At 40.7% G+C, this 25873-nt stretch overlaps 1 protein-coding gene across 3 annotated transcripts; it reads right to left on the reverse strand.

Annotated features, from left to right (window-relative positions):
* Positions 1-3827: 3827 nt before the first annotated feature.
* On the reverse strand, positions 3828-24900 carry GDAP1 (ganglioside induced differentiation associated protein 1). 3 transcript variants are annotated; one of them, XM_084865015.1, is made up of 7 exons: positions 24732-24900; positions 23272-23464; positions 11602-11775; positions 10282-10376; positions 9018-9132; positions 7855-8033; positions 3828-5503 (listed from the first exon to the last, which is right to left on the reverse strand). In XM_084865015.1, exons 1-7 carry the CDS (start codon positions 24846-24848, stop codon positions 5486-5488), a joined length of 891 nt encoding a protein of 296 aa, XP_084721141.1. In that variant the 5' UTR covers positions 24849-24900; the 3' UTR covers positions 3828-5485. The 3 variants fall into 3 exon arrangements, with proteins under 3 accessions (XP_084721141.1, XP_084721140.1, XP_084721142.1); XM_084865014.1 differs by having other exon boundaries at positions 3828-8033; XM_084865016.1 differs by having other exon boundaries at positions 3828-8033; positions 23417-23464; positions 24732-24821.
* Positions 24901-25873: the final 973 nt, after the last annotated feature.

The raw sequence follows: 25873 nt of genomic DNA on the forward strand, positions 1-25873 counted from the left end.
CTTAATATTTCTGACTGGGTTTTGTAGAAGATGCCTTCGGATTTCTATACAGATAATCACATCAATTGCAAGTAGAGACAGTTTTTCCTCTTCCTTTCCAGTTGTATCCTTTTTCTTCCTGTTAGTTGCCTTAATGCACTGACTAATATTTGGGTCACGTAATGAATAGAAGCGATGCCAGTGGGCACCTTTGCCTTATTCCTGATCTAAGAGGGGAAACATCAGTCCTTCGCCATGAAATGGTATTAACTGTGGATTTTCATGGCTGCCTTTATTAGACTGAGGAAGCTTTTTCTATGCCTATTATGCCCAAGTTTTTTATCTTGAGTGTGTGTTGAGTTTTACCAAAATGTTTTTCGGGATTTGCTGAGATGGTCATAAAATGTTTCATCTTTATTTGGTCAACATAGTTAATTATATTGTCATTTTGGAAAACTAAAGCTTGCATTCCTTCAATAAACACTACTGGGCCATAATGCAGGATGTATTTTTTATATATTAATGGATTCAATTTGCAAATACTTGGTTGAGAGTGTTTGAATCTATGAGGGTACTGGTCTCTGCCTTAGTCCATTCAAGCTGCTATAACAGAGTGCCATACACTAGGTGGGTTATAAACAACTGAAATTTATTTCTCACCATTGTGGAGACGGTAAGTCCAAGATCAAGTTACCAGATGGTTGAGCTCTGGTTGAGCTCCTATACCAATTTCTCACAATATCTCACATGGCAGAGAATAAGCAAACTCTAATTCTTTTCACAAGCGTACCCCCACCTCAGATCTCATCTAACCCTAATTACCTCCCAAAGGCCCACCTCCTAATACCATCATGTGGTGGAGAGGTGGGAAGGGGGAGTTTAACATATGAATTTTGGAGGGACACAAGCATTCAGCTCATTGCAGGTTCTGATCTATTCTCTTACCAATCTTTGTTGAATTTTGTTATCAGTGTTATACTGACCACATAAAATAACCTTGCAAGCATTACCTTCTCTAGTTTCTGAAAGTTTATGTCTGATTGATATTATTTCTCATTTTTTACTCGATAGAATTTACCAATGAAACCATCCAAACTGCTTTGAGTTTTCTTTGTGGAGAGGTTTTTTTATTGTTACAAAGTCAAGTTATTCAATAGTTATATGGCTATTCCAATGTTTTACTTCTTCCTGAGTCACTTCTGGTAAGCTGTGTTTTTTAAGAAATTTATTCGCTTCATCTAGTTGCCAAATTTATTGGCACAATTTGTTCCTAAAATCCTTTTATTTTCCTATTAAAATTGGTAGGATATGTGATGGTATTCCTTCTTTTATTTGTAATATTGGTAATTTATTTATCTTTCTATTTCTTGATTTGTTTCATTGGGTTTATCAATTTTATTAATCTTTCAAATAATGACTTTTGAGCTTTGTTAATTTTGTTTGTTTCTAAATAATAAACTTCTTTACTGACTATTATTTTTTATTATTTTGGGGGGTTAAATTTACTCTCTTTAGTTCTTAAACTGAAAAGTTACATCAAAATTTTAAACCTTCCTTCTCTTTTATTGCAGTATTTAAAGCTATAAATTTCCCTCTGAGTGCTGTCATTACTTTATCCCACAAATTTTTAAATGTTGTATTTTTATTATCATTCAACTAAAAATATTTTCTTATTATCTTGTGGTTTAATCTTTAAGCCATGGGTTACTTAGTTATTTAATTCCAATTGTTTAGAATTTTTCTGAATATTTGAATTACTGGTTTCCGGTTTGACTCTATGGTCATAGAATGTACTCTGTAATATTTAATTGAAATTTCTTTGATGACCCAGTATATGTCTACTTTGATAAATATCCCATATGCACTTGAAAAGAATATTTACTCCATAGCTATTGGGTACAATGTTTTACAAATGTCAATTAGCTTAAGCTGGTTGATCCTGTGCTCAGATCTTCTATATCCAAGCTAATTTTTATTTACTTGTTCTATGAATTACTGAAAGAGTGGTGTGAAGCTATCACACTATTTTTTCCATTGGTTCTGTCAGTTTTTACTTCATGGATTTTGAAGCTTCCTGTTATATGCATATATGCTTATGATATGTCTTCCTAATGAATTGATCTTTTATGATTTGTAAATGTCCCTCTATATCTCTTGTAAAATGCTTTGTCATGAAGTCTACTTTTTGGTAGTCTAATTTGTGGAATAATATAGTCATACTATCCCTCTTATGCCAGTTCCCTGGTATATCACTTTCCATTCCTCTATGTTCAAATTTATGCATAGCTTTACATTTAAAGAATATCTCTAATACATCCACATAACTATATCTTACATTTTTATCTAATTTCAAAATCCCTGACCTTCAACTGGAACATTTTGCATTTAATGTCATTTATATTTAATAATGCCCAGCCTGCTCTCTCTTAGTCTGGGAGCCCTCAAGGGATATTTGACTGATGGCTTAGGCCCACTCCCCATGCAGGAGGCAACCAAGCAGGCCAATCAGGGGACAGCACCAGCTGGCAATTGGCCATCCCCACACTTCCCCCATCACCCTCTGCTACCCCCCCCTCCCATCGCCATCCCCTCCCTCTACCAGCTGGCATGCTCCTTGGCTGGCCTGGCATTACCTGTTTGCTGGCCCCACCCCCAGCTGTTCAGTTGATTTGCATATTATGCTTTTATTATATAGGATAATTATTGTTGTGTTTAAGGGTACCACTTTGTTAATTATTTTCCATTTATCTCTTCTGCTTTTTCACTTTGTTGCACCTTTCATTAGTATTTTGTTTCTATTCTTCCTATTTATTTCTTAGCTCTTCTTAAAAATTAATTTTTAATGTTCTTCCAGGACTAACAATGCATTCTTAATTTATCGGTCTATTCAGAATCAAAATTACTACTTCCCACTTGTTACTTTACACTTGACACAGCTCTCTTCACACTTCCTACTTTACACTCAACAAATCTAATAGCCTTAGAGTATCGTATAATTCCATTTATCCATCATCCCCAACTTTTGTGCTTTTTTGGTTATATATTTACATATTTACATCTACATATATTATGAAGTACACCTTACAATGAATATTATCTCATTTTGTTTTTAAGTCAATTGTCTCTTAAGGAAACTATGAAGTGCCAAAAGTAATATTTTTCCATGAAGAAGAATACGATACACATTTATTGTTAAATGAAAATAAAGGAAATTTATTACCTGTATATGGTACGGTAGTACGGTAGTTGTCAACACAAACCAGACAAACTGTGAATCCTACAGTATCAAGAATTTACTCATTTATTCAATGACAATCATGTCATCATCTTCTGGAACATCATCATAACAATCCAATTCCTGAATTTCCTGGTGAATTTCTTGTGACTCCATTTCTTTCAGAATCAGTCGACCAAATCTCCCATGATTAGCCTAGAGGGGGCCTTATTTTTGGAAGGATGCCTTATATTTCACTCAGAAGGAAACCTATAAGTAGGTCTTATTTTCGGAGGATGTCTTATTTTTGGGGAAACACAGTAGTATGTATGGATGTAAATATTGCTGTTGGCATGGAAACCTGACCCTTTGCTACATCTCATTAACATCTCTTTATTTTCACCCATACCATTGGTTTCTCCTAATAGCGGAATTTAATGACAACATACTGTAATCATAGAGCCAGTGCACAAACAATGAATAAAGTGAAAGGCTGAAGACAGAAACTTCTGGCCTTCCCAAAGGAGTTTTATGACAAGGTCCTATGAATGAGGTGCACCACCATCCTTGAATCAGGGTGCATCAAGGCCCGTCATAAGCATGTTTTGTCGGAAGCTCCACATGGCCTTACCCCATCCGCACCTCTGAACCTCATGACAGTCCTTCCTCCCTCCTATGTCCAAACCCAGAGCTCAACTCAGAAGCAAGAAATACAGGGGATTGCTTTTATCATGCACTCCCTGCCTTTCTAATCCTCCACGAGGCGAGTTCTCTTTCTCCCCGCCTCTCTTCATTTGCATTATGTAACACACAGTTAAAACTATCCTCCTCACTCTAGAAATTATACTCCCTCACGTGGCTTCCAATCTACCACCTAACCTAGTAAAACACAGTGTTCTGGGGAATTAGACAGTTAAGACATTCTGACTTGAATGGTGGAGATAATATAAGTGGGCCAGATATTTGGCATGAATAATATGAAGGTGATGTCCAAATGCCAAATTATTCGTTGCATTATTTTTATTTTTGTGTCTTTACCATGGTGCTCGTTTCTTTTCTGAAAAGACTATTGACTTGTATATGCACATGAATTTCCCTGGGTATTCAAAATTGCTCCTTTTTTTGTTTGTGTTTGCCTACTTAGGGAAAAAAAGGTCAATTTAATTTTCATTTCATTTGCTTTGCCTCAATATAAAACAAAAGTAGTACTCAGTTTCTACTTGATGATTAGAATAATAGCTAAGCTTATCAAGGCCAGAAATGTGGATGGTAACTTGAAATTTTATCACCTATAAGTCAATAGAAGAAAGAGAATTAGCTATATCAAAATAGATATAAATATCATAAGTAGAGTCATATTTGAAACCCAGTATATATGTAATAAAACTGTTTTGGAAAAAGAATACTTTCTCCTTGTTTATCATTTTCATGCTACCCTCTGTGAGGTGGCTGGCTATAAAAGAGTTCCTTTAATGATCAGATTCAATATGCAATTCTTTAAGCTGCCATTCATTTTAACCATAAAATTGTGTGTATGTAAGTAAATCATGGTCAGTAATTTTTGTTATAAGGAGAATATGGCATTCTATTGCTAAATATCTTGAATACCTAACTTCTGCTTGTTTTACTATTTCCCACATTATGCTTTGATTTTAAGTGAAACAAACGCATCTGTTTTCTCAATAAGATTACAAAATTAGTACTTGCAGGGTACATATTTCTTTTCCAATTATTTTTATTTATCTTACAGGCAGAATAGTATCTTGACCTCTCTATTACATTCCACAACACCAAAATATCTACAACTCTGTGTCAATATCGACAACTACTAAAAATTGAGCAAGCAATTTACAACTATCTGCAATTAAGGAAATGGGATTCCAAAGGCATATCATTGTAATAACAATAAAACCGTGTTTATGCATTAAGACACAAATAGCCATCATAAACTTAGTACCTCGGGCATTTTTCTAATTGTGATAGTTACACAAATTTGGGAAACTGAGGAGCACATTGGCCAGTCACCAATGATCATGAAGAAGAAAACACAAAGAAGTGCCTATCTTGCTGATAATGCGTGTTCAGCTCTTTAGCTTGACATGGTGTTATCCCTTCCAATTCATCAGAAATCAATACCACATGTGCCTCGAGCTTTTCTACAGATGATTTGATGAAGATGTCCTAATTTCGGAAACTGAGATCATTCATGTTTATCTTCAGTTGAAACATTTCAGAAGGCTTTGCTAAACCTAAAGAATGCCCAGTCTCAGACTGCTGGGTGATCAGCGACATCTAGTGGCCATGATGTCCCTAAACAAACGTAGTCAAGGGTAGTCATAAAACAAGCAGAATGTCCGCGATGCATCATCTTTAATATTGACACAAGCTTATTTCCAATGAAACTTTATCGGAAAATTACGGACACTTCCTAATAGATTTTCTCTGGTTCAGTAATTATATAAATTTAAGGAAAAGCCAGCACTGGCTTCTAATCTTTATTCTTAATGAACCTCCCTGACATCAGTAAATATCCTTTGTAGTTTTTATAAAAATCCAATTTAGGTTTTCTCATGTCTGAGTTCTTGCTTCTAACAAGGTGACAAACAACAGTGAGAACTACCAAATAATCAGTTTTGTGGATCTTGTATGAGTACATGGACTGCAATGTTCCAGCAACAAATTTCATTCTATACAACGGTGCGCTGAAGTGCACAATTAAGACATCATAAAAGCTGCCTGTCTATTAATGATTGCTGGATTGAGTTCACACCGGAAATGTTATTAATTTTTTGTAAACACAGAAAATCCAGTTCATCAAGCTTTTCTGAAACAACTGGATCATGAAATGGAATTATAGAAGCCTTTACCATCAAAAAGCCATTGTGTCCTAGCAGTGACTGATTCCTATTAGAGAAATAGTCCAGTCTTGGCTCTCCTGCACAGCCAATGTGGGGCAGTCAGTCCAAGCAAGCTCATGTGGCTCGCTGGACCCTTGGATCCTTATTCTCTTTGCCAGAGACCTGAGACTCTGGCAAAGAGAATAAGGCATTTCTGCCCAGCTCTAGAGCATCTGTCTGCCTGGCACCAAGAAAGATTTCTCCCGAGCCAAACTGTTGGATGCAGCTCTGCGGCTGTCCATGGGACACACTGGGATTGTCCTTTCACATGGACTGAGGCACCTGCAAGATGCCTAGGTGTATATGAACGGATATTGGTGACATGACTATCTAGCTGTTTACTTCATCTCCTGTTCATTAACTGCCAGCGGCTAACACTAGATCTTTCTCTTCCTCTGGAACCTTCTAAAGATTTGTTGAGGATCATAAATCGATGCAGGGCCCAGATGACAGTTTTTGGGTGAACACACCAGCCTCCCAAATGCAGAATGGGCATGTTTAGTGCTCCCACCTCCTCAAAACCCACTACTCAGCCGCATGGGACTGGACACAACGGTCCATAGGCACCAGCGAATTGGGGAACCGTGAAAAGAAAGGAACTTTTTTTTTTATGTCACTTCATGTCTTCATGTAAATGCTAAGCAGACATGTCTTCATGTAAATGCTAAGTGGGCATCTCACACCAAGTACATAAGCAGTTCACCTTATTAAATCAACAGATGCCAGCGTGTCTCAGATGCAGTTAGAGTTAACACTCAATTCAATGAGGTGCTATACTAGAAAGCCTGGGTTTTCTCTAGCCACTCCACCTCTTAAGTCTTTAGCCTCATTTTTCCAAGGCTCTCAGCTACGGGAGGACGGGGGGGGGGAGGGGGGGCAGTGGGCACAGGTCATCAGAGTAATGTTTCCTTGGGGGCCAGGCAGCTCTGGAGGCTTCTGGAGGCTTCTGGAAGTTGTACTCCACGGCTCTGCTCTGGACAGCGTAGACTTCCTTCTCCCTTTCTCCCTCTCCCTTTTCTCTTCGCTCCCTTCTTTCTGCCTGAAGCCCGCCCTGCTAACATGGAGCACTGCTGCTCCCTGCTGCTGTCTGAACCCCACGCTGTGTAACAAATAGGACGCCTAAATTCCAGGGGCAAATACTGCTAACTACTCAGCACTCGGCATATCAAAATAGTCTCAGATGAAGAGCTATGGGCAACCTCAGGTTATTATTACTGTCTGCTTGTAATAATAACCTTTCCCCCCCAAAAAAATATAAAATTCAGAACCTAAACTGGCATTTTGAGTTCAGGGACTATTCTCTACCTATCAGCGTTAACATGCCTGGTCCTTCGCGCGTGTTTTAAGGAGAGATTCGTTTAGGTTTGCAAATCAGTCATCGCAGCATGACCAGCCCCGTAACGTTCGTTGCCACCTCCCTGACAGAAACTACCCAAAGAGTAAAGTAAGATTATGGTTTGTGCTGGTTGCCCAGGATCATTCCTCGCTGGGCCTGGCAGAGTGGACAAGGCTGAGAGCTAAATGTGTAGGGTGAGTTGCCACCACCGGATCCCCGCAAGCCTAGAAATAATTTGGTCTGGGCCTAATTATTAATACCAGGTTCCCAAACCTCTTTCTGAATAGCATGAAAGCAAAATAAGCCACTCCCGCGAGCAAACCAACCACCAGGGTGGTGCCAAGGACTTTGGGGGCCCTCTTCCGGGCCACCCGGAGCGCCGTGGGCAGCACCGCGGAGATTAGGATGTTGTTGACATGCCCCAGAACCTTGTTAAACGTTTTCCTCTTCAAGACGCGCTCGTAATAGGTTTCCAAGTTGGGTCGCTTTCCATTCCCCCAGTTTCTCCGCGCAAACCCCAGGAACTTCAGGCGATGCAGCGTGACAGCGAGCGAGACGTCGGCCAGGGTGAAGGACTCCCCGCACAGCCAGGGCTGGCGACCCTCTTCTAATCAGAGAAAGGGACACGGGACACGGAGAGTTAGGGCCTTGCCCACACACACACAGGCCGACTCTACCTGGCGGCATCTTACGTCTCAGTCTTGAGGGCAGGTGTGAGGACAGCAGGAGATGAAGGCCATGGTACATTTCCCTGGCAGTCCTACTCGGCGAGTAATTTTATGCTAAAAACAAAGGCCATGTATACGTATCCCAGGCTCAGGGAGACTTAACATCTGCCAGCCACCTCAATGCCTAAGTGGAACCAGGGTCCTTTGAGCTCAAAGCCCATCTATCATTTGGGACAACAACAGTAACACTGAATGTAGGAAAGCCCTGATATCTCATTGCCGGTCAGTCTGCATCGATGTGAAATAGGACCCCTGAAGTACTCTTCTGCACAATTTAGGTTATGATTGTGCAATTCCAACCTCGCCTGTTTCAAACATGTCGCTACAGGAGTTGGTTTAGTTGAGTGACCTGAGTAGGTGCTTGAATGTTCCCTCTGATTCTTTCCTTAGGCAGAGGGACAACTTCTCATCTACAGTCAGGGATGAAATGAGGTCAGCACGTGCAGACGGGCAGGCCAGCTGGGGAGCATCCACGCACTGTACCTGTGCACCTGACTTAGCATGCAGCCAGGGCTCCCGTCCAGGGTGCTAAGCAGGTTGACAGCAAAGCTGATGACCCCATTAGCTGAAACTTGCTTCGCGTAGGGACTCTGGTACACTTCCCATCGTGACTGAGAGCAGCACTCACCAGGTGACACTTCAGGCCGAAGTGTCTAGGATATTCCTAAAGCCCACCTATCGTTTCCCTAACCCAGAGGAAATATAGGTTAACTCCGCCGGCATGGAGGCTCTCAGCTTCTCAGGATTGTTTACTAAATCCAAACTGCCCATGAAAATAATGGGAGAGCATGGTTATTGAAGTCTACGACTGTTCCCTAGACACTCCCGGGGTCCAGGAAAAAGGAATACAAGTGAGAACCTACCTGGGGTTTCTTCGTTTCTTCTTTGCAACTCCGTCTCGACCTGATCCAAGACTTTCTCCAGCTCATCCAGAATTTTCTTCAAATATTTGACATTGTCATGGTCCAGCAGCTTTGACTAATTAACAAAAATAATGCAATGGATTACTTAAGCCTGTAAAAACAAGCGATGAAGAGCAAAGCAGATGTAAACTATCGTTGGGAACCGTTTGTTGGAATTGAAAAGAACTACAATAGCTTCCTTAAAGCAAAAGCTAAGTTGTGGGGGAAAGGCGCCGCCATGCAAATGTCCCAGGACCAGGGCCATTGCTCCCTGGCCACTCCTGTGCACCAGAGGGCCAGAGAGGGCGAAGAGGATGAGGGCACAGAGATGCTTCTCGGGCCCAGCTCAGGAGGGGAATGTCAGTGGGCTTTGCTGAATGAGTACCTGGAATAACTGAAGGCTCTGGGTGAGGGAGAAACCTGAAGGCAGTGAGGCACGGAGCAAGTGGGAAACAAGCAGGGCTATGTGCAGGTGTTCCGTCTCTTCTGAGATGCTCCTTTAGCTCAGAAAAGGTAAAGGAAGATGGGAAGCTGCGGGAGGGTGGGTGTTGCTGCTTGCTAGATCTTTAATATGGGAGAAGCTGGCACGCATAGCTGGGCCATAGGAAAAAATCAACAGAAAGAGAAAGGCCGCCTGGTTGGCATGGCTCAGTGGTTGAGAGTCAACCTATGAACCAGGAGGTCACCGTTCGATTCCCAGTCAGGGCACATGCCTGGGTTGCGGGCTCAGTCCCAGTGTGGGGCATTGCAGGAGGCTGTCAACCAATGATTCTCTCTCATCATTGATGTCTTTATCTCTCTCTCTCTCTCTCCCTTCCTCTCTGAAATCAATTAAAAGAAAAAATTTTAAGAGAGAGAGAAGGGTCAACGGTAACTGATGAAGCCATTAGGAGGCAGAGAAGCCACAGACAGAGGACAGCCTAGGCCTGACGTGCAGAGCACCTGCAGTGACAGAGGCCTCGAATGTTCTGTTAACCTGCTCTTACCTTTTAGGGCTGTGCTTGGGAGCCAGCACGCAAAATATCCGCTGTGTAAACAGCTGCCATTAGGTCTGAATAGCAAGCAGACTAAAGAAAAATTCTTTCTGAAAGCGCAGCATGAGCCCAAGGCAAATGGTGTGCTGGGGACCTGCGGTCTCTGACAGGAGAGGTTCTAGAAACAGTGCTAAAGTCAGAACACTTAGCACAAGCAGTGGGGGTCCGCTGAGGACATCTAGTCTACTCACTTTCAGTCGCTTCTGTTTTGCAATGTAGGCCTCTTGCAAATCTGGGTTTTCTTCAGCGAGTTTCTTCAGTTCGGACTCTGTGTTACCAATTTGGCCTGAGAAGGAAATCATTTTTGAAATAGAAAATTATTTCCTGCCTTCTGTGCGAGAAACAAGGAGAAGGGGAAACTCGGCGGTAAGAGCAGGAGTTCGGGGGTTCATGCCCTGCCTCTGCCTCAGGCTCCCCCTCTCTGTGCCTCAGTTTTATCACCTTTAACATGGGCCCATCAGAGTGCCTGCTCAGAGGGAGGATTCAATGAGAAGCTGCGGCACAGCCAGGGGGAGCTGAGGGAAGGAGCTGAGGAAAGACCCAGAATGTCATAAGTGCTGGGTGCAGGGTACTTGCTCCACCTTTCCATACCTTTCAAGTTTTCTGTAAGGAACTCCTATATGCAGAAAAGGGCAAAGCCTTATTTAAAATATATATACAAATTCTAGGTGGCAGAATTATATCTATTGGAACACTTGTTTCAAGTCATAGACGAGTCTTTATGAAGAGAAGGAGGGGGAACAAGAGGAAGATGAGAAGCAGGAAGAGAGAGGAGAAAAAGAGAGTGTGGAAGAGGAGGGAAGGGAAGGGAGAGGAGAAGAGGGAGGAGGAGAGGTACCAAAAAGAAAGAAAAATAACATAAGACAATGATAAAGGTGAGGCTTGGAAAGAATGTAGTTTCTAGGTTTAGAAGATGGAGGTGTGTGTTTCTAGTCAGACATCCACAGAATCTGACCACAGCCACCTTCCCCAATTTTCCTGTCCCCAATTATTATGCCACAGCGCACCCTCCCTCTGTTCCACACCTCATGTAGCAACCTACTCCTTCCGCAAGCCAGGACAGGGTAGAAGAGAGCCAGATGGCGAATTCAAGCCCTATAATTCTGCAGTCATTGAATTTAGAGGAAAGTGAAACAGCCTGAAGTTCAGCTCCCTCACACAATGAAAGGGAAGAACCAGAAATGTGAATGAGTTCAATTGCCTCTGTTCCCCATGGATGCCAGCTTTCCTGATTCCCAGTCCAGCTGTCCATGAGAACACGTCATGGTCTTTACTTAGCCAAACTTGGCGCTCAAAGCCAAGAGCTGGAAAATCAGGACCTATAGGCCATAAATGCCCAGCTGAACAGCTAAAGCACAGATCACTCTGGGTGCATGATCCATCTATCACACTCCCATCCGTGAAGCAAACTCAACAACTCTGTTCCCATCTCCTCTCAATGCTCGTGCTAGATCTTAAATGAATTAAAAGAAACTCAGGACAGAATTCAAATCATTAAGGTTTTTACATACTGCGAATCCTTGTTGTTGCATAAGCTGGGATCATAGAGTCCACGGTCAGCTCCGGGTGCAAAATGCAGCCGTGCGTATAGGCATCCATTGGCAAGGAGTCGAGCAGTTCCCGATAGTGTTGGACCCGTGGGTAATACATGCTTCCTTTGTCAGGCATTAACCTGGGCGTTTTTTCTAAAGTGCATATACAAACACATACACACACATTAGAGGGAACGTTATCAATGAAATATTACATCAGAATCAAAAACCCAACATCTCATCATTAACATTTTCAATATTATATCAAGGCTTTAACAGATATCTCCCCAGCCCAGAGATTCCAATTTCAAAATGGCCTAAAGTACCAGGCCAGATCCCAAATCATGATCTTTCTGGCATTCTCACACTTCTCCGCCTTACTGATTACTGCTCAGCCCTCAAGGTGCAGACATGCCAGCTCTTCCATAACTACAACTACCCGTATCTAACTGGGCCAGGCGTGCCTTCCTCTATACACACAAAATACCGTGAACATACTCCATTAGAGCCCTGATCATCTTAATTATTTGTATCTTTTTGCCCCATGAACCTCTGCCAGGGTAAGGGGCCTATGTTTTAGGGTCTAGCATAGTGCCCCATACATTTCAGGCCCTTGGTGAAGGTTGGTTAAGAATGCAAGCTCATTACAGACAGATGTGCAGGGACTAATCTCTCCTAGGTTTCCAATTAACCCCAAGAGTTACCCTATTGATGCTAGTGAGTGTGAAATGACAATCTTCATGGAATTTCTAAAATGTTATCTTTGGAAAGTGGATTTTACATGAATCCTCATTTTCTGGTTAAAATCTAGACTTATAGACTCCTTGAGGACAAGGACCATGTTCTTTTTTGCATCCTCAGTACTTAATACCATATTTGCCTCAAAACAGGTACACAGTAAATTTTAATTAACAAATTAATTCATACATTCCCAAATTACTAGGAATTATAGACAATAGCAGATACATGTATGTATTCATGGTTTCACTTTCCATTGCTTCAGCTACCTGCATTCACCCATGATCCAAAAACATTAAACGAAAAGTTCTAGAAATAAGCAATTCATATGTTTTGCATTGCACGCCCTTCTGAGTAGCATGATGAAATTTCATGCTGTCCCTTCCTGTCAGTCACTTAGTAGTTGTCTCAGTTATCAGATCCAAGTGTCACAGCATCACAGAGCTTGTGTTTAAGTCACGCTCTTTATTTCATAATAGTCCCAAAGCCATTCACATAACTTTTATTGCAGTGTGGTGTTATAACTGTTCGGTTTTATTATTATTGTTATTGTTGCTAATCTCTTCCTAGGCCTAATTTATAAATTAAACTTTATTACAGTCATGTATGCATAGGAAAAAACATAATATGTAGGGTTTGGTACTATCCACAATTTCAGCCATCCACTGGGGTCTTGTATCTATCTCCAGCAGAAAAGGGGACTAGTGCATTTGAGCTGGAGAAGCTCTCCAGTATAAGGGCACTGAGATATAGAAGCCAAGACATTCTCCCAAGATCCCACAGCTAATTAGAGGCAGAACAAGAACTAAAATCATCTATCTCTTAATACAGTTTTATTACATCACCATAACATCTTTAAAAAAAAAAAAAAAAAAACTTACTTTTTAAAGACTAAAGATGATAAAGATGAATTACATGCCCCAAAAGCGAGTGCAATGTCCCTTCAGAATCACTTCCCATTTCCACCTCTCAAACTGCCCGGAAAAAAACAAAAATGCCAACTACCTTCTTCCAACAAGTGAAAAGAACAGTCTCGGTTTTATTGATTTATTTCTCAGTTTGGGTTATTTATTGAACTTAGAATCCTTTTGAGCATCACCCACTCATTCATAAGTGTTGACAATTCAGAGTTGGTTGCAGGGAAGATTTCATAATGCCAGACCCAGTAGCACAAGTTTTTGAAGCCAACAGGCTATTTCTGACTCTCTAAGAAAACACAAGATGGATTGTTCTTCAAACTGCTAGGTTATCCAATTCTGAAGGCCGCATTAGGATCATCCAGAATGAAGTGTCAGCTACACCCCGCCTGCCAACAGGGGATTTACCCAACCAGAGCACACTTCCTTGCTGACCTTCCAAGATCTCTTGATCTCAGTGTATCACTGGGAAGCCAACCAATCAATGCACGGTACACACATCCCACTTCCATAGTACAACACGCCAGATGCCTTCTAAGGTCCTTGAAATGCTGAGAGTTCTTAACCACCACCCTCTGCTCAAAATATTATTCTTAAATGTGTGAAATACAAGCTGTGTTAGCACTCTGTGTGGTCAAGTAATCCATTATAAGAATCACTCATTCCAAATAGATTCTTGCCCTTGATCATGAGTCTCAGAAAGAGAAGACCTGAGCTGACCCTGCAGTCTGGGGTTGAGGCCAGCCTGTATGAGGCAAACTCAGCTAATCTACAAGACATGTAATCATGAAAATAAATTCTTGTTGTTGTTTGTTTGTTTTTAAAGGCATAAAATAGAAGCATATGATTGTATAGGAAATTGATATTAAAATACAGTTATAAAAGTAATTTTAAATGATAAAATACTAATATGGGTGCCTATGTGTAAATATATCAACAAGATTTAGCAGCAAGTCTAGCATTCAAAAAAAATGGAGCATAAATGATCGTTTTATTTATTTATTTTTTAAATATATTTTATTGATTTTACACAGAGAGGAATTGAGAGGGACAGAGAGTTAGAAACGTCAATGAGAGAAAAACATCGACCAGCTGCCTCTTGCACACCCCCCACTGGGGATGTGCCTGAAACCAAGGTACATGCCCTTGACCGGAATCGAACCTGGGACACTTCAGTCCACAGGCTGATGCTCTATCCACTGAGCCAAACCGGTCTCGGCATAAATGATCATTTTAAATATCTGCAATAACTTGATACGTTATGAGCACATCTGTGATTCCTATTGGTAACAAAGTCAGAGGCATTCCTGCTACTGCTGTGGGATTATGCCTACATTAGAAAGGAGAGGAGATAATAAATGTCTACTGGAAATTAGTGAAAACAAGATATAATTTCCCCCATCTAAATGAGATCTCAAATCTCCTGAATTCTATTCATAGACCACAAAGGACAAGTGTCCTCTGAGAATCCCTGAGCTTTCCCAAGACACTCTCAGGGGCTCCCCAAGGTCAAAGCTGTTTTTTTTGTAATTCGAAGATATTGGTTGTTTTTTCACTCCCCTCTCTCCATGTACAGCGTTGCACAGGGACTACCTGACTCCTCCCTCCCACAGTGCATGGCGCTTAGGCCTTTGTGTTATTGTGTTTCAGACTTCTCTTCGCTTTATCTGCCAGTGTGGTCGATATTGATGGATGTGGCCCAGGCATTCTCAATAATGTCTAATACAAAGTGACCCAGAAACCAAAAAGTTTAAGAACCAGTTACTGCTTTAGGACTCTAAGAACCTCAGCTTAATACCGTAAATGGTGCAGCATTCTTAAATGCTTCCCAGGTGGTTAAACTCCTGGCTCCTGGCTCTGGCTGCCTTCTGGTGCCAGGCCTGAAGCTTGTGTCCAGGAGAGTAGCCTCGTACCCCTGGAAGGTGGGAGAGAGCAGGGAAAAGAGGGCTGGTTGCTTTCTGGGGAGGGAGGCTTTATGCGGCCAGGCTGAGTCTTCCAATGTTGAAATGCATGCAAGTAATGCTCTTGGCACAGTACACCACTGCTACGGTGTTTCCCCGAAAATAAGACCTACTTACAGGTTTCCTTCTGCGTGAAATATAAGGCATCCCCCTGAAAATAAGGCCTATCTCCAGACTCTTGATATTGCAATAAACAAGCCATTCAAAGACAATTTACACATGGAAATTAATGACTACATTGAAAATGGAATGGAGAGAAATCAGCATGGAAACTTTGTGAAACCTAAACTGCAAGAAGTTGTGACTTGGGTGAAGAATTCATGGGAGAAAATCACTGACAGTTGCATTGCAAATGCACTGTGAGCAGGCTACCTTGACAAGAAGTATTCATTTAAAGACAGTGCTATTGCTAAACATGAGAGATTTGGTCCACTGATTCTGAAAGAAATGGACTCACAAGAAATTCACCAGAAAATTCAGGAATTGGATTGTTATGATGATGTTCCAGAAGATGATGACATGCTTGTCATTGAATAAATGAGTAAATTCTTGATACTGTAGGATTCACAGTTTGTCTGGTTTGTGTTGACAACTACCATACTACCCTACCATATACAGGTAATAAATTTCCTTTATTTTCATTTAACAATAAATGTGTACTGTATTCTTCTTATGGAAAAATAAGACATCCCCTGAAAATAAGACCTAGCGCATCTTTGGGAACAAAAATCACTCTCTCCCAAAACGCTGTGTCAGCACAGAAAACACCTGCGGGTTCTGCTCAGCCTCGCCCGAGCGCACCTTATCCAGGACCATGTGCACCATGGGCCGCCACCTCCTGTCACCAGAGCACAGCAGTCCAAACACAGCTGGGAATTTCCTCTGAACTACACACCTCTTCCCTCTCACTCTTATCAACTTTTATTTGCCAGTCCTTTCAGCTTTGTTATCATCCTGCGGAAATTAATAAACAAAACCCTCATTTCAATGGAGTCGGGAGGCTGGTAGAACTCTAACACAATGTGTCCCTCAGAGGTCACTACTGACCCCACGGTGAGACACACACCAGCACCTCCAACACACTCTCCCACCTCAGCTGGAGGAGGAAAAGGTTCCTCCCAGCCCAGTAACAGCTCCGCCAATGGAAGGCTTCCAAACTCAGCCAATGAGAAGTCACTAACTAATCTTTGCACTTTCAATTTCTTCCAATGGGTTCTTTGTTTACAACACTCCCTCCTATGTCCATTCAACAGTGTATTCCCCTTGTTTCTCTGCACTTGCACATGGTTCACCATTAGGCCACATGTCCCAAATTGCAATTATTTGTTGTTCTCAAACACTGTGCTGGAGAGAGATCTGGCTATTTGTTAAAGGTCAATATACTAAAACTATACACATACATACACACATACACACACATCCTACTGGGGATGGTGCCTGTGACCTGGGCATGTGCCCTTGACCTGATTTGAATCTGAGACCCTTGAGTCCACAGGCACACACTCTATCTACTGAGCCTAACCAGCCAGGTAATAATCAAGAACTTTTAAGAAATGGCAATGGGAAGAGTTTCCAGCATTGGGGAACAGGGTTGCAGTAATGGAAGCCATGATTAGCAGTCACTGGAAGAATAAATAAGAATAAATAGCTTAGCTGGTGTGGCTTAGTGGTTGAGGGTGGGCCTATGAACCAGGAGGTCATGGGTTCAATTCTGGTCAGGACACATGCCTGGAATGCAGGCTCCATTCCCAGTAGAGGGCATGCAGGAGGCAGCCAACCAATGATTCCCTCTCATCATTGATGTTTCCATCTCTCTCTCTCTCTCCCCCTTTCCTTTCCTCTCTGAAATCAATTTTTTTAAAAAGAATAAATAAATAACTGGCATAAGATATGACTTCCTAGAAGACAGGTTTTGTATTGCACCTAAATTTAGGCAACAACTTAGAAAAAGGCAGATAAACATAAAAAAGCAGAATAACGTGATAAACAATGAGAGAAAACAAGTTTTATGTTTTTTTTAATCAGAAAGAAACAATAAAAGTATTCTGCAGCCCTTTAATTCTCAAGTCCCTATATTGCTGGTGATAATAACAATGTCCTTGAATCATTTTTAAAAATCACATTCAGTTCCAAGAGCAAAAAATAAAAAGGATCTAAGGACTTAAAGGCATAAGCTTCCATTATTTTACTAAATTCACTAATCTGCCTGCATTCCCCAGTGATGCAGATAAAAGAGACATTTTATACCTGTTTACAAGAAAGACTCTCCCAAGTCTATTTGAAGAACTTTCTTTACTAGCTCAATGAAAACAGAGTAGATTTCATTTCTAACTTGGTCCTTTTGTTGATTTTGTTTTTCTATTCTACTTAGATCACTTAGTGATGATATCCTATCTAATAAAAGAGTAATATGCAAATTAACCATCACTCCGTCACAAAGCTGGCGGTGCCCAGTCCCCTCAGCCCCGCCGCTGGAGTGTTTGGGCCTGTCAGCCTGGCCAGGGGTTTCTGGGACCAAGCAGAGAGGCAGGATCCATCCACTCCGATGGGAGATCCAGCCTCACTGCTCCCCAGCCTCTGGAAGTGTCCAGGCCTGTCAACTGGGCCAGGGGCCTTGGCCGGCTTCGCTCCCTTCTCTGATTTGCTCAATCCTCAGGAAGCCCTATTCTTACAGGAATCTTCCTGCAATGGGCCTCTAGTTAGTATATAAGATAATATGCGTCATCTAGCTGAACAAGATTATATCCCTCAAGTCACACACCTGACCATTAAAAAATATACTAAATAGTAAACAATTAAGTTATGGCCTGGAGCAAAAGGTATGGTTTAAAAATATAATTCAATGTTATTTTAACTTTGGTGCTAGCAAGGTCAAATCTAAACACAGACAAGAAAAATTATATGGTGTCAAATTACACAAATTCACCATATGCACCCAGGATTTTTCATTATATATTAAATTACCAAAATTCAATATTCACCATAACACATCCTTGTTTCCAGGTTACCACTTGCAGTAAAAAATAGCATATGTTCTAGTATTTTGCAGTTATTTTATGCCCACGTTTTTGTTTGTTTGTTTGTTTTTTATCTAGTGGCCAAATTAAAGTTCACCCAAAGAGATTATGAATAGTATAAGAAATATCTGGATTTTAAATTCTTATTATTAGTGTGTATATTTACTTTCACATCCATTTCTCCTAAGTTCTCCTGATTTGCTTACTATCATACCTCATCTAGATTAATAAATAGCTTGCTTTACTGTAACTACTCTGTAGCCATTTTTAAAAATTACATTTAGTTCCAAGAGCAATAAATTAAAAGGATTTAAGAACTTAAAGGCATAAGCTTCCATTATTTTACTAAATTCACTACTCTGGTTGCAAACAGAGTTAGATGTCATTTCTAACTTGGTCCTTTTGTTGATTTTTTTTCTATTCTACTTAGATCACTTAGCAATGACATCCTATATAATAAAGAGGTGATATGCAAATTAATTGTCACACCCTCGCACAAGATGGCCACCCCCATGTGGTCACAAGATGGTTGCCACAAGATAGCCAGCAGGGGAGAGTAGTTGTGGGCGATCAGAGCCAGCAGGGGAAGGCAGGTGATAATGCCCAGGTAAGAAAAGTTGTCATATATATGAAAACTTAGTAGTAATTATAGTGCATGCATGTCTTGCAAGCAGGTTTGGCATTGTCCAAGTTCATAGAACAAAATTGTCTTTGAAGATAAGTAAGTTTTTAATGATTTGGGGTCTTTTAAATTGGGACCTTGTACCAATTAATATCGAATAAATATCTACTGAAAGAATGAATCAAGAGATTGCTCTTGGCCAGCCTTTGGTTGAGCAACGGAGTAGTTCTAAATTCTTTCTTTGACCCAACCTCTGACCTCAGGAACATACCACTGTTAAAGTACAAAATTCAACTGGGTACATTTAAAGATCTAATTGGCTTTCTTAAGTAATTCATTAAGTCTACACCAGTCTTCCATGTAACTGCTTTTAAAAAAAATCAAGTATAGCCATCATTCACTTTCTTTGGCTAAATCTTAGAAAGACTGTCTTGGTGATCAAATTTCCTCCCTAACTAGCAGTGATTTAATGGACTTATCTCATGGAAATACAGATAACAGAGAGAGATTGAGAAAGGTCACTTTTAGTATAATCCCCAGCTGATAGACTAACACAGAATTCAAATAGTAACAGTGAAGGAGATACCAGTTCACTGCACTCTGTTCTTTAGAATGGATACACTTAATTAAAGGCCCCCTGTTATAACCGTGGGCAACTATACACCTCATAAAATCCATTCACTTATCATTCTAATTTGCCAACTCCTTCATAGTTCCATCCGCAACTGGCCAAAATGCTACATATTCCAACCAGTTAAAAATGCAGCAGGTTACAATTCCCCATGTTCTAGATAGAACCTACACTTTTGAAACGATTTCAGATCATACTAGCCTTTTGTTTTAATATTGGTTTTTATTGGTAACTTATTAGCCAGCCAGGTCTCCCATCCTTCATGAACGGGTATGACTTTTAAAAACAACATTTTAAAAATGTTGATTTTGTGAAATCAACATCCACACACAACATTTAACCTTGTTAAACTTTACCTAAGTTATGTTTCCATCTTACTGTTCCATTAGAAACATTTCCTAAGCTAGTCATCATATTAACCATCCTAGCTTTTCTGTCATTTACAAATCTAATAATATTTCTGCGATGTCTTTATTCAAATCATTTGTGGATATTAGGTTCCTCGGAGAATAGAAGCCTATATGAACACCAGTAGAGATCCCTGTCCAGGTTGACATTTATTTTCAATAATTTACTTATTTTAATAATTCAAATGCATGTATTAAGTTCCTTTTAAAGAATGTTCACTATATGAGGCATTGGAAATACTGTTGTTAATAAGACAGACACTGCCCCTACCTTATGATGTTTGAGTGGTCTACAAACAATTAAAATAATTAAAATAAAGTGAAATAAAAATTATTATAGGATAAGTAATACGTCAATCTATGGCTAAAGGAGCAACCTAGTATAAGAAATCTAAAATGAATATTCTTCAATACAATGGTTTATTCAATTGAAAATGTGCATTTCATCAAGCCATATCTGCTCCACAAGGATATCATATACAGCAACTGTAAATGCTCTACTTAAATCAAGATACACAATATTTAGAATCACGCCTGGCACATAATAGACTCTTTTTTTAAGTGTTAGTTAATGACATGTCTAACAAGCTCCCAGTGATACCAGTGCCACTGGTCAATGGAAGACACTTTAAGTAGCACGAATTGGTAGAATCCCCCATTCCACCTCCTTGACAATTGGGATAACATTTGCCTGTCTCTTGTTTGGCTCTTTTCCTAACCACCCTGCATTCCTAATGATAGGTATAAAGTATCTCAATGATAATTGTGATAACGCTTGCACATTTGTTTTTTTATTTAATACGTTGGAATAAACTTCATCTGTAGATTAGACTAGTCTTCATTTATGCAACTAATTGTTCTTGTGCTGGTTTGATATGGATTTTAGGTCCTTTAATATAATCTTTTACAACCCTATTACTACTCTCCTACGAAAGAGGAATGAGTAAAATAGAAACCAGCTGGACTTGCTTTATGTCTGCAATTGATAAAATTGAACAGAAGTCAAGTCACCAAGGACCTGGAATATGTTAGGGTCAGCTTCAGACTATAAACTAGGATTCTTGATTTCTTACTTATTCTGTTGGTACACCAGAATTAAAGTCCTTAGTTTCCATATTTTTATCTTAACACTTAGCCCACAATGCCTCCTCCTCTGATTCAATAAATTACAATAAGAACCAAGTATTTCCCTTGTTAGAGAAGAACTCAGAATGTGTTTCAGTTTTTTTGTTATACAGTCAAAGGAAAAGCCTAAAGAACATTTTAAAAAAGCCTAATAATCATTAACATTACTATGTTATTAAGTAACATATTTCATATTACTCAATACCTCAGAGGAGAAACAATGTAAGGAGGAAGAGATAAGGAGAAGGTGGAGGAGGAGGAAGAGAATCGTAGTAGTAGTAGTAGTTTAAGAGATACTAACAAAAGATTTAAATATGATTTCCCATTTACTGTATCATTTTAAAGCTAGTGATTATTTAAAACGGAATTCTTGTACAATTATTTTTATTCACATTATTATAATCACTTTTACCAATAAATAACAATTACTATTTAATAGGCTTGTCCATTTCCAAGAAGCTCAAAGTTGAGAAAAATGATATCAAATCAATTAGCTATCACTTTCAAGACAATCTCCAGCATACAGACTCAGAGGGATGGCAGGTAATGATGAAGGAAAAAGCCATTCATTAAATTCTTTCATTTAGATCAATGGCCACCTCTAACACCTCCAGTCAGAATCCTAGAGAACTGAATAGCTGGAATAAGAGCAGAAGCAGCCCATTGCTCATGGAATTCCCTGGGCTCCCTGCCCCATTCAGATCCCATATCTGTTTTCCTTCAAAGTTGAACCTCAGACATTTTTCTTGGACAATTTCCTTACTCGGTTTCCAGTGATTTGATATTACATTTTTGGTTTTAATTTACCCAATCAACATCAACACAACTGATGGGAGATGGAGAGCAACTGGATCTCATCTAGCCTCTTTTTGCAGAAGAGTGCTCTGCTGAAAGCTAGGAGTTCTGTGTTCTGTTCTCAGTCCTGCCAGTCTGATCAGCTGTGGAATCTTGGGCAAATCAGTGAAGCCACAGTCTCCTCAGAGGATTGTCATGAGGAACAACTGACACATGTGTAAGTGGCAATGACTATGGGAGACAGTTGGTACAATATGAAGATATGGATTTGGAGGGCTTGCATTCCAGCCCTACCCTGAAAAAGCTATATTACTTTAGGCCCCTGGTCAGCAAACTGCGGCTTGCGAGCCACATGGGACTCTTTGGCCCCTTGAGTGTGGCTCTTCCACAAAATACCATGGCCTGGACAAGTCTATTTTGAAGAAGTGGCATTAGAAGTTTAAGTTTTAAAATTTCGCTCTCAAAAGAAATTTCAGTCGTCGTGCTGTTGACTGATGAGTTTGCCGACCACTGCTAGGCAATCCCTCATGTACAAAATGGGAATAGCTAGTCTCCGCACCTGTCTCAGGTGGGTTCTCTGAAGGCTGAATGGAACAGAAATTATAAAATGGCTGATATAAAGCAGGCTATCAATAAGTGATTGTTACTTAAAGGCACTGTAATTCCTTATAAGAGATGACATTTAGCTGGGACCGGTTTGGCTCAGTGGATAGAGCGTCGGCCTGCGGACTGAAAGGTCCCGGGTTCGATTCCGGTCAAGGGCATGTACCTTGGTTGCGGGCACATTCCCAGTAGGGGGTGTGCAAGAGGCAGCTGATCGATGATTCTCTCTCATCGATGTTTCTGGCTCTCTATCCCTCTCTCTTCCTCTCTGTGAAAAATCAATAAAATATATTTAAAAAAAAAAAAAAGAGATGACATTTAAACTATACAGGAGTAACAGGGGACAAGAACTCAAAAGTATACCAACATTCTATTCTCCCTTTCCTATAATTTATTCCTCTGTTTCGCTCTTGTTGCTTTTAAGGTGGAACCATTTGGTAGAACAGATGAGACTGATTTTCATATTGTACATTTAGAATCAATATCATGAACTTGACCTTAAAGCAACTAAATTAACTACAACAAGCCACACACCTGCAGGGTTTTTTTTTTTACATGTAAATTTAAAACATTAAAATGTTTAGTTTGCATGAAATTTAAATGGAGTTATACTGGTTTATACAAAATTTATGTTATTGGCCTAATTTATTTTTGTGCGCTTATGGAAATGGAAAAGTTTTCATCACTAAACCACCATCATGAAACCAAAAGGAGAAGAAGAAAAGGAAGAAAGGGAAGGAGTGGGGAAGGAAGGGAGGGAAGAACAGATGGAGGGAACACACAGACTTGCATTAAAAGTAAATCCAAGAAATCACAAATAGCCTTAACATTACCATCCAGGAAAGTCTGTTCAAGATAATCAATGATCTGAGTGGCCTCACAAATAATGCTTTCCCCGTGGATAAGGACGGGCACTTCTCCAGTTGAGTTCAAACGCATAAACCAAGGCTCATTGTGTTCACTCAGGGGCAGACTTACATCATGTTCCTCGCACTTCAGTGCCTTTTCAGCAATTACCAAGCGCACCTGGAAGAGGTCACACCGGTTACCACAGAGCATGGGGGCTTTCCATTCAATGGCATCCCTGGAGACCACTAGGCAGCTTTCCTGTGCTCCCCGGAGTTATTAATGTTTTCAACATCCTCTTTAGCTACAGTCCTGTGCAGTGTGACTATCGTTGAGTCAACGACAGACTGCATATATGATAGTGGTCCCATAAGGTTATAATGAAGCTGAAAATTCCTATCCCTTGGTGATGTCATAGCCATCCTAGCATCATAGCACAACATTTTACATGTTTGTAGTGATGCTGGTGTAAACAAACATACTACACCACCAATCTATAATTATGTATGTGTGTACTATTATGTACAGTACATAATAATACCTAATAATGACACTATATGATTATGTTACTGGTTTTTGTATGTACTATACTGTACTTTTATCCCAGTATTTAGAGTTTACTTGTAAAACAATATGTCATGTCACACCAGCAGCAGCCTCATATATTTTGTTTTTAACCTATCTCTTAATTGCCTCATTTTCTCTTGTGTGTAAATTTGATCTCATGTAGTTTTGTACGTGAACATGCTGTACAGGCTTGTAGCCTAGGAGCCATACACTATACCATGCAGTCTGGAATGCAGCAGGCTAGTACCGTCTAGGTTTCTGCATGTGCACTCTGTGATGGTCTCAGAGCAACAGAATCGCCTAACAATGCATTTGTCAGGACCTGTCACTGTATTCCTGTACTAGGATTAACAAGTCAGATATAATCTGGTGTCTTGTTCCTATGAATTAGAAAAGACCAGTAATGACCATGACTCTGGCGGCAATAATTCAGTCACCCTCCCCATCCCCAATACTTCTTTGTGCCCTAAACCTGATTATACCCTCCCCAAAGAAGAAACTGCAATACAAACAAGCTAGACCTTGTGAAAGAGAAGGGATGGGAACAAAATGGAGTAAAATCTGGGTCTGGGCTGTTGGAAAGCGCTTCCCTCTGCCTCCCTCTGTGAGGCCCAGGGGACAAGGCCTCCAGCCCGAACACGGAAAGTGATGCTTTTGGTCTTGTTCCATGAGTGGCAGCGCCTCGGGCACCGCCTTTCCATCTTAGGCAGATGCTCCCTGGTCCCCCACTAAGAAGCACCCCTGCCCTGGAGGGAGCTTTGGTGGGGTCAGGGCCTGGGAGGCCTATTTCCAGGTGGGCCAGTGCGGGTCAGGCCCCGAGGGAGCTGTCCTGGTGCTGAAACCCAATCCTCTGCGCCCTCCACCCGGCTGAGGCCTTTACCTTTTGGGAGCTGAAGGAATGTGTCCAGTGGTACAGAATGAGCTTAACCTCCGCCTCCGACCTGCCTTCCGCCGTCAAGGGCGCGCCCCCTCCCTGCTCATCCTGCATCTGAGCCATTTCGAGGTGCTGTCTCTGTGTTTCTCCCACCCGCACTGCCCAGCAAAGCTTGGGTCGTTTTCCCGCGATGCCTCTCTGAGCTTGGAAAGCGAGTTCGTGCGCATGGGCCGCTGGGAAGTGTAGTTTCTGCAGCCAGAAAATTGTGGGGCAGCGTCTGCAAAACTGGGGTGTACGTGAGCCAGAAAGCCTCTGGGGCACCGGAGTCACATTTTTTTATAGGAAACAACCTAAAATGAACCCCTGGTTATTAAAGTAGGTAATGAACAATGTTGGTAGCAAAGTACTCGTTGGTTTTGGAGGTGGAGTAGAGGTTGCTCAGATATAAAAACAGCAATTTTCCAGGATTTTTAGAGTTCCTCTGGGAAAACCCTGCCTTTGGCAAAGGGGAAGTGCCAGTTGCCAGACAAAGTAACAGGATAAGGATCTAGGTATTGTCATTAGAAGAAGCTATGGAGTCATGCAAAATAATTTATCATTTTTTAAAATTTTTATTTATTTCAGAGAGGAAAGGAGAGGGAGAAAGAGAGAGAAATATCAGTGATGAGTCAGAACCATTGATTGGCTGCCTCCTGCACACCCCCCACTGGGGATGAAGCCTGAAACCTGAGCATGTGTCCTCACTAGGAATTGAACCATGACATCCTGGTTCATAGATCCACGCTCAACCACTGAACCATGCCAGCTGAGCCAAACTAATTTATCATTATCATCATCACCATCATCATCATCATCATAAATAACTAATACATAATAGTGAGGAAAAATAGTTTAGTTGTTAAATACAGAAATTCTGAGAACAGATCTACCTGAATTCGTGTCCTGATTTTCCAATATTCTCCATTTTTGTAGTGGAGATAATTTAATACCCTAATAAGGTTTTTATGACAATTAAGTAACTAAATACAATGTTAAAAACTTAAAACAGCCTGTCATGTTGTACGTACTCGATGTTATTCACAGGTTCAGTTGACTTATAAACACTCTCTTTATAGGCATGGTCAGAATCATAATTTTGTACTAGTCTA

Source organism: Pipistrellus hanaki (genome assembly GCF_964339955.1).
Source record: "Pipistrellus hanaki genome assembly, chromosome: 17".
Taxonomy (NCBI): Eukaryota; Metazoa; Chordata; class Mammalia; order Chiroptera; family Vespertilionidae; genus Pipistrellus; species Pipistrellus hanaki.

Coding starts and splice junctions, on each gene's coding strand:
- GDAP1 (XM_084865014.1), bottom strand. CDS start 24,848: ATGGCTCAGATGCAGGATGAGCAGGGAGGGGGCGCGCCCTTGACGGCG. Junction 23,465..24,731: donor ATTCCTTCAGCTCCCAAAAG/GTAAAGGCCTCA, acceptor GACCTCTTCCAG/GTGCGCTTGGTAATTGCTGA. Junction 11,776..23,271: donor TGAACAGACTTTCCTGGATG/GTAATGTTAAGG, acceptor TATGCACTTTAG/AAAAAACGCCCAGGTTAATG.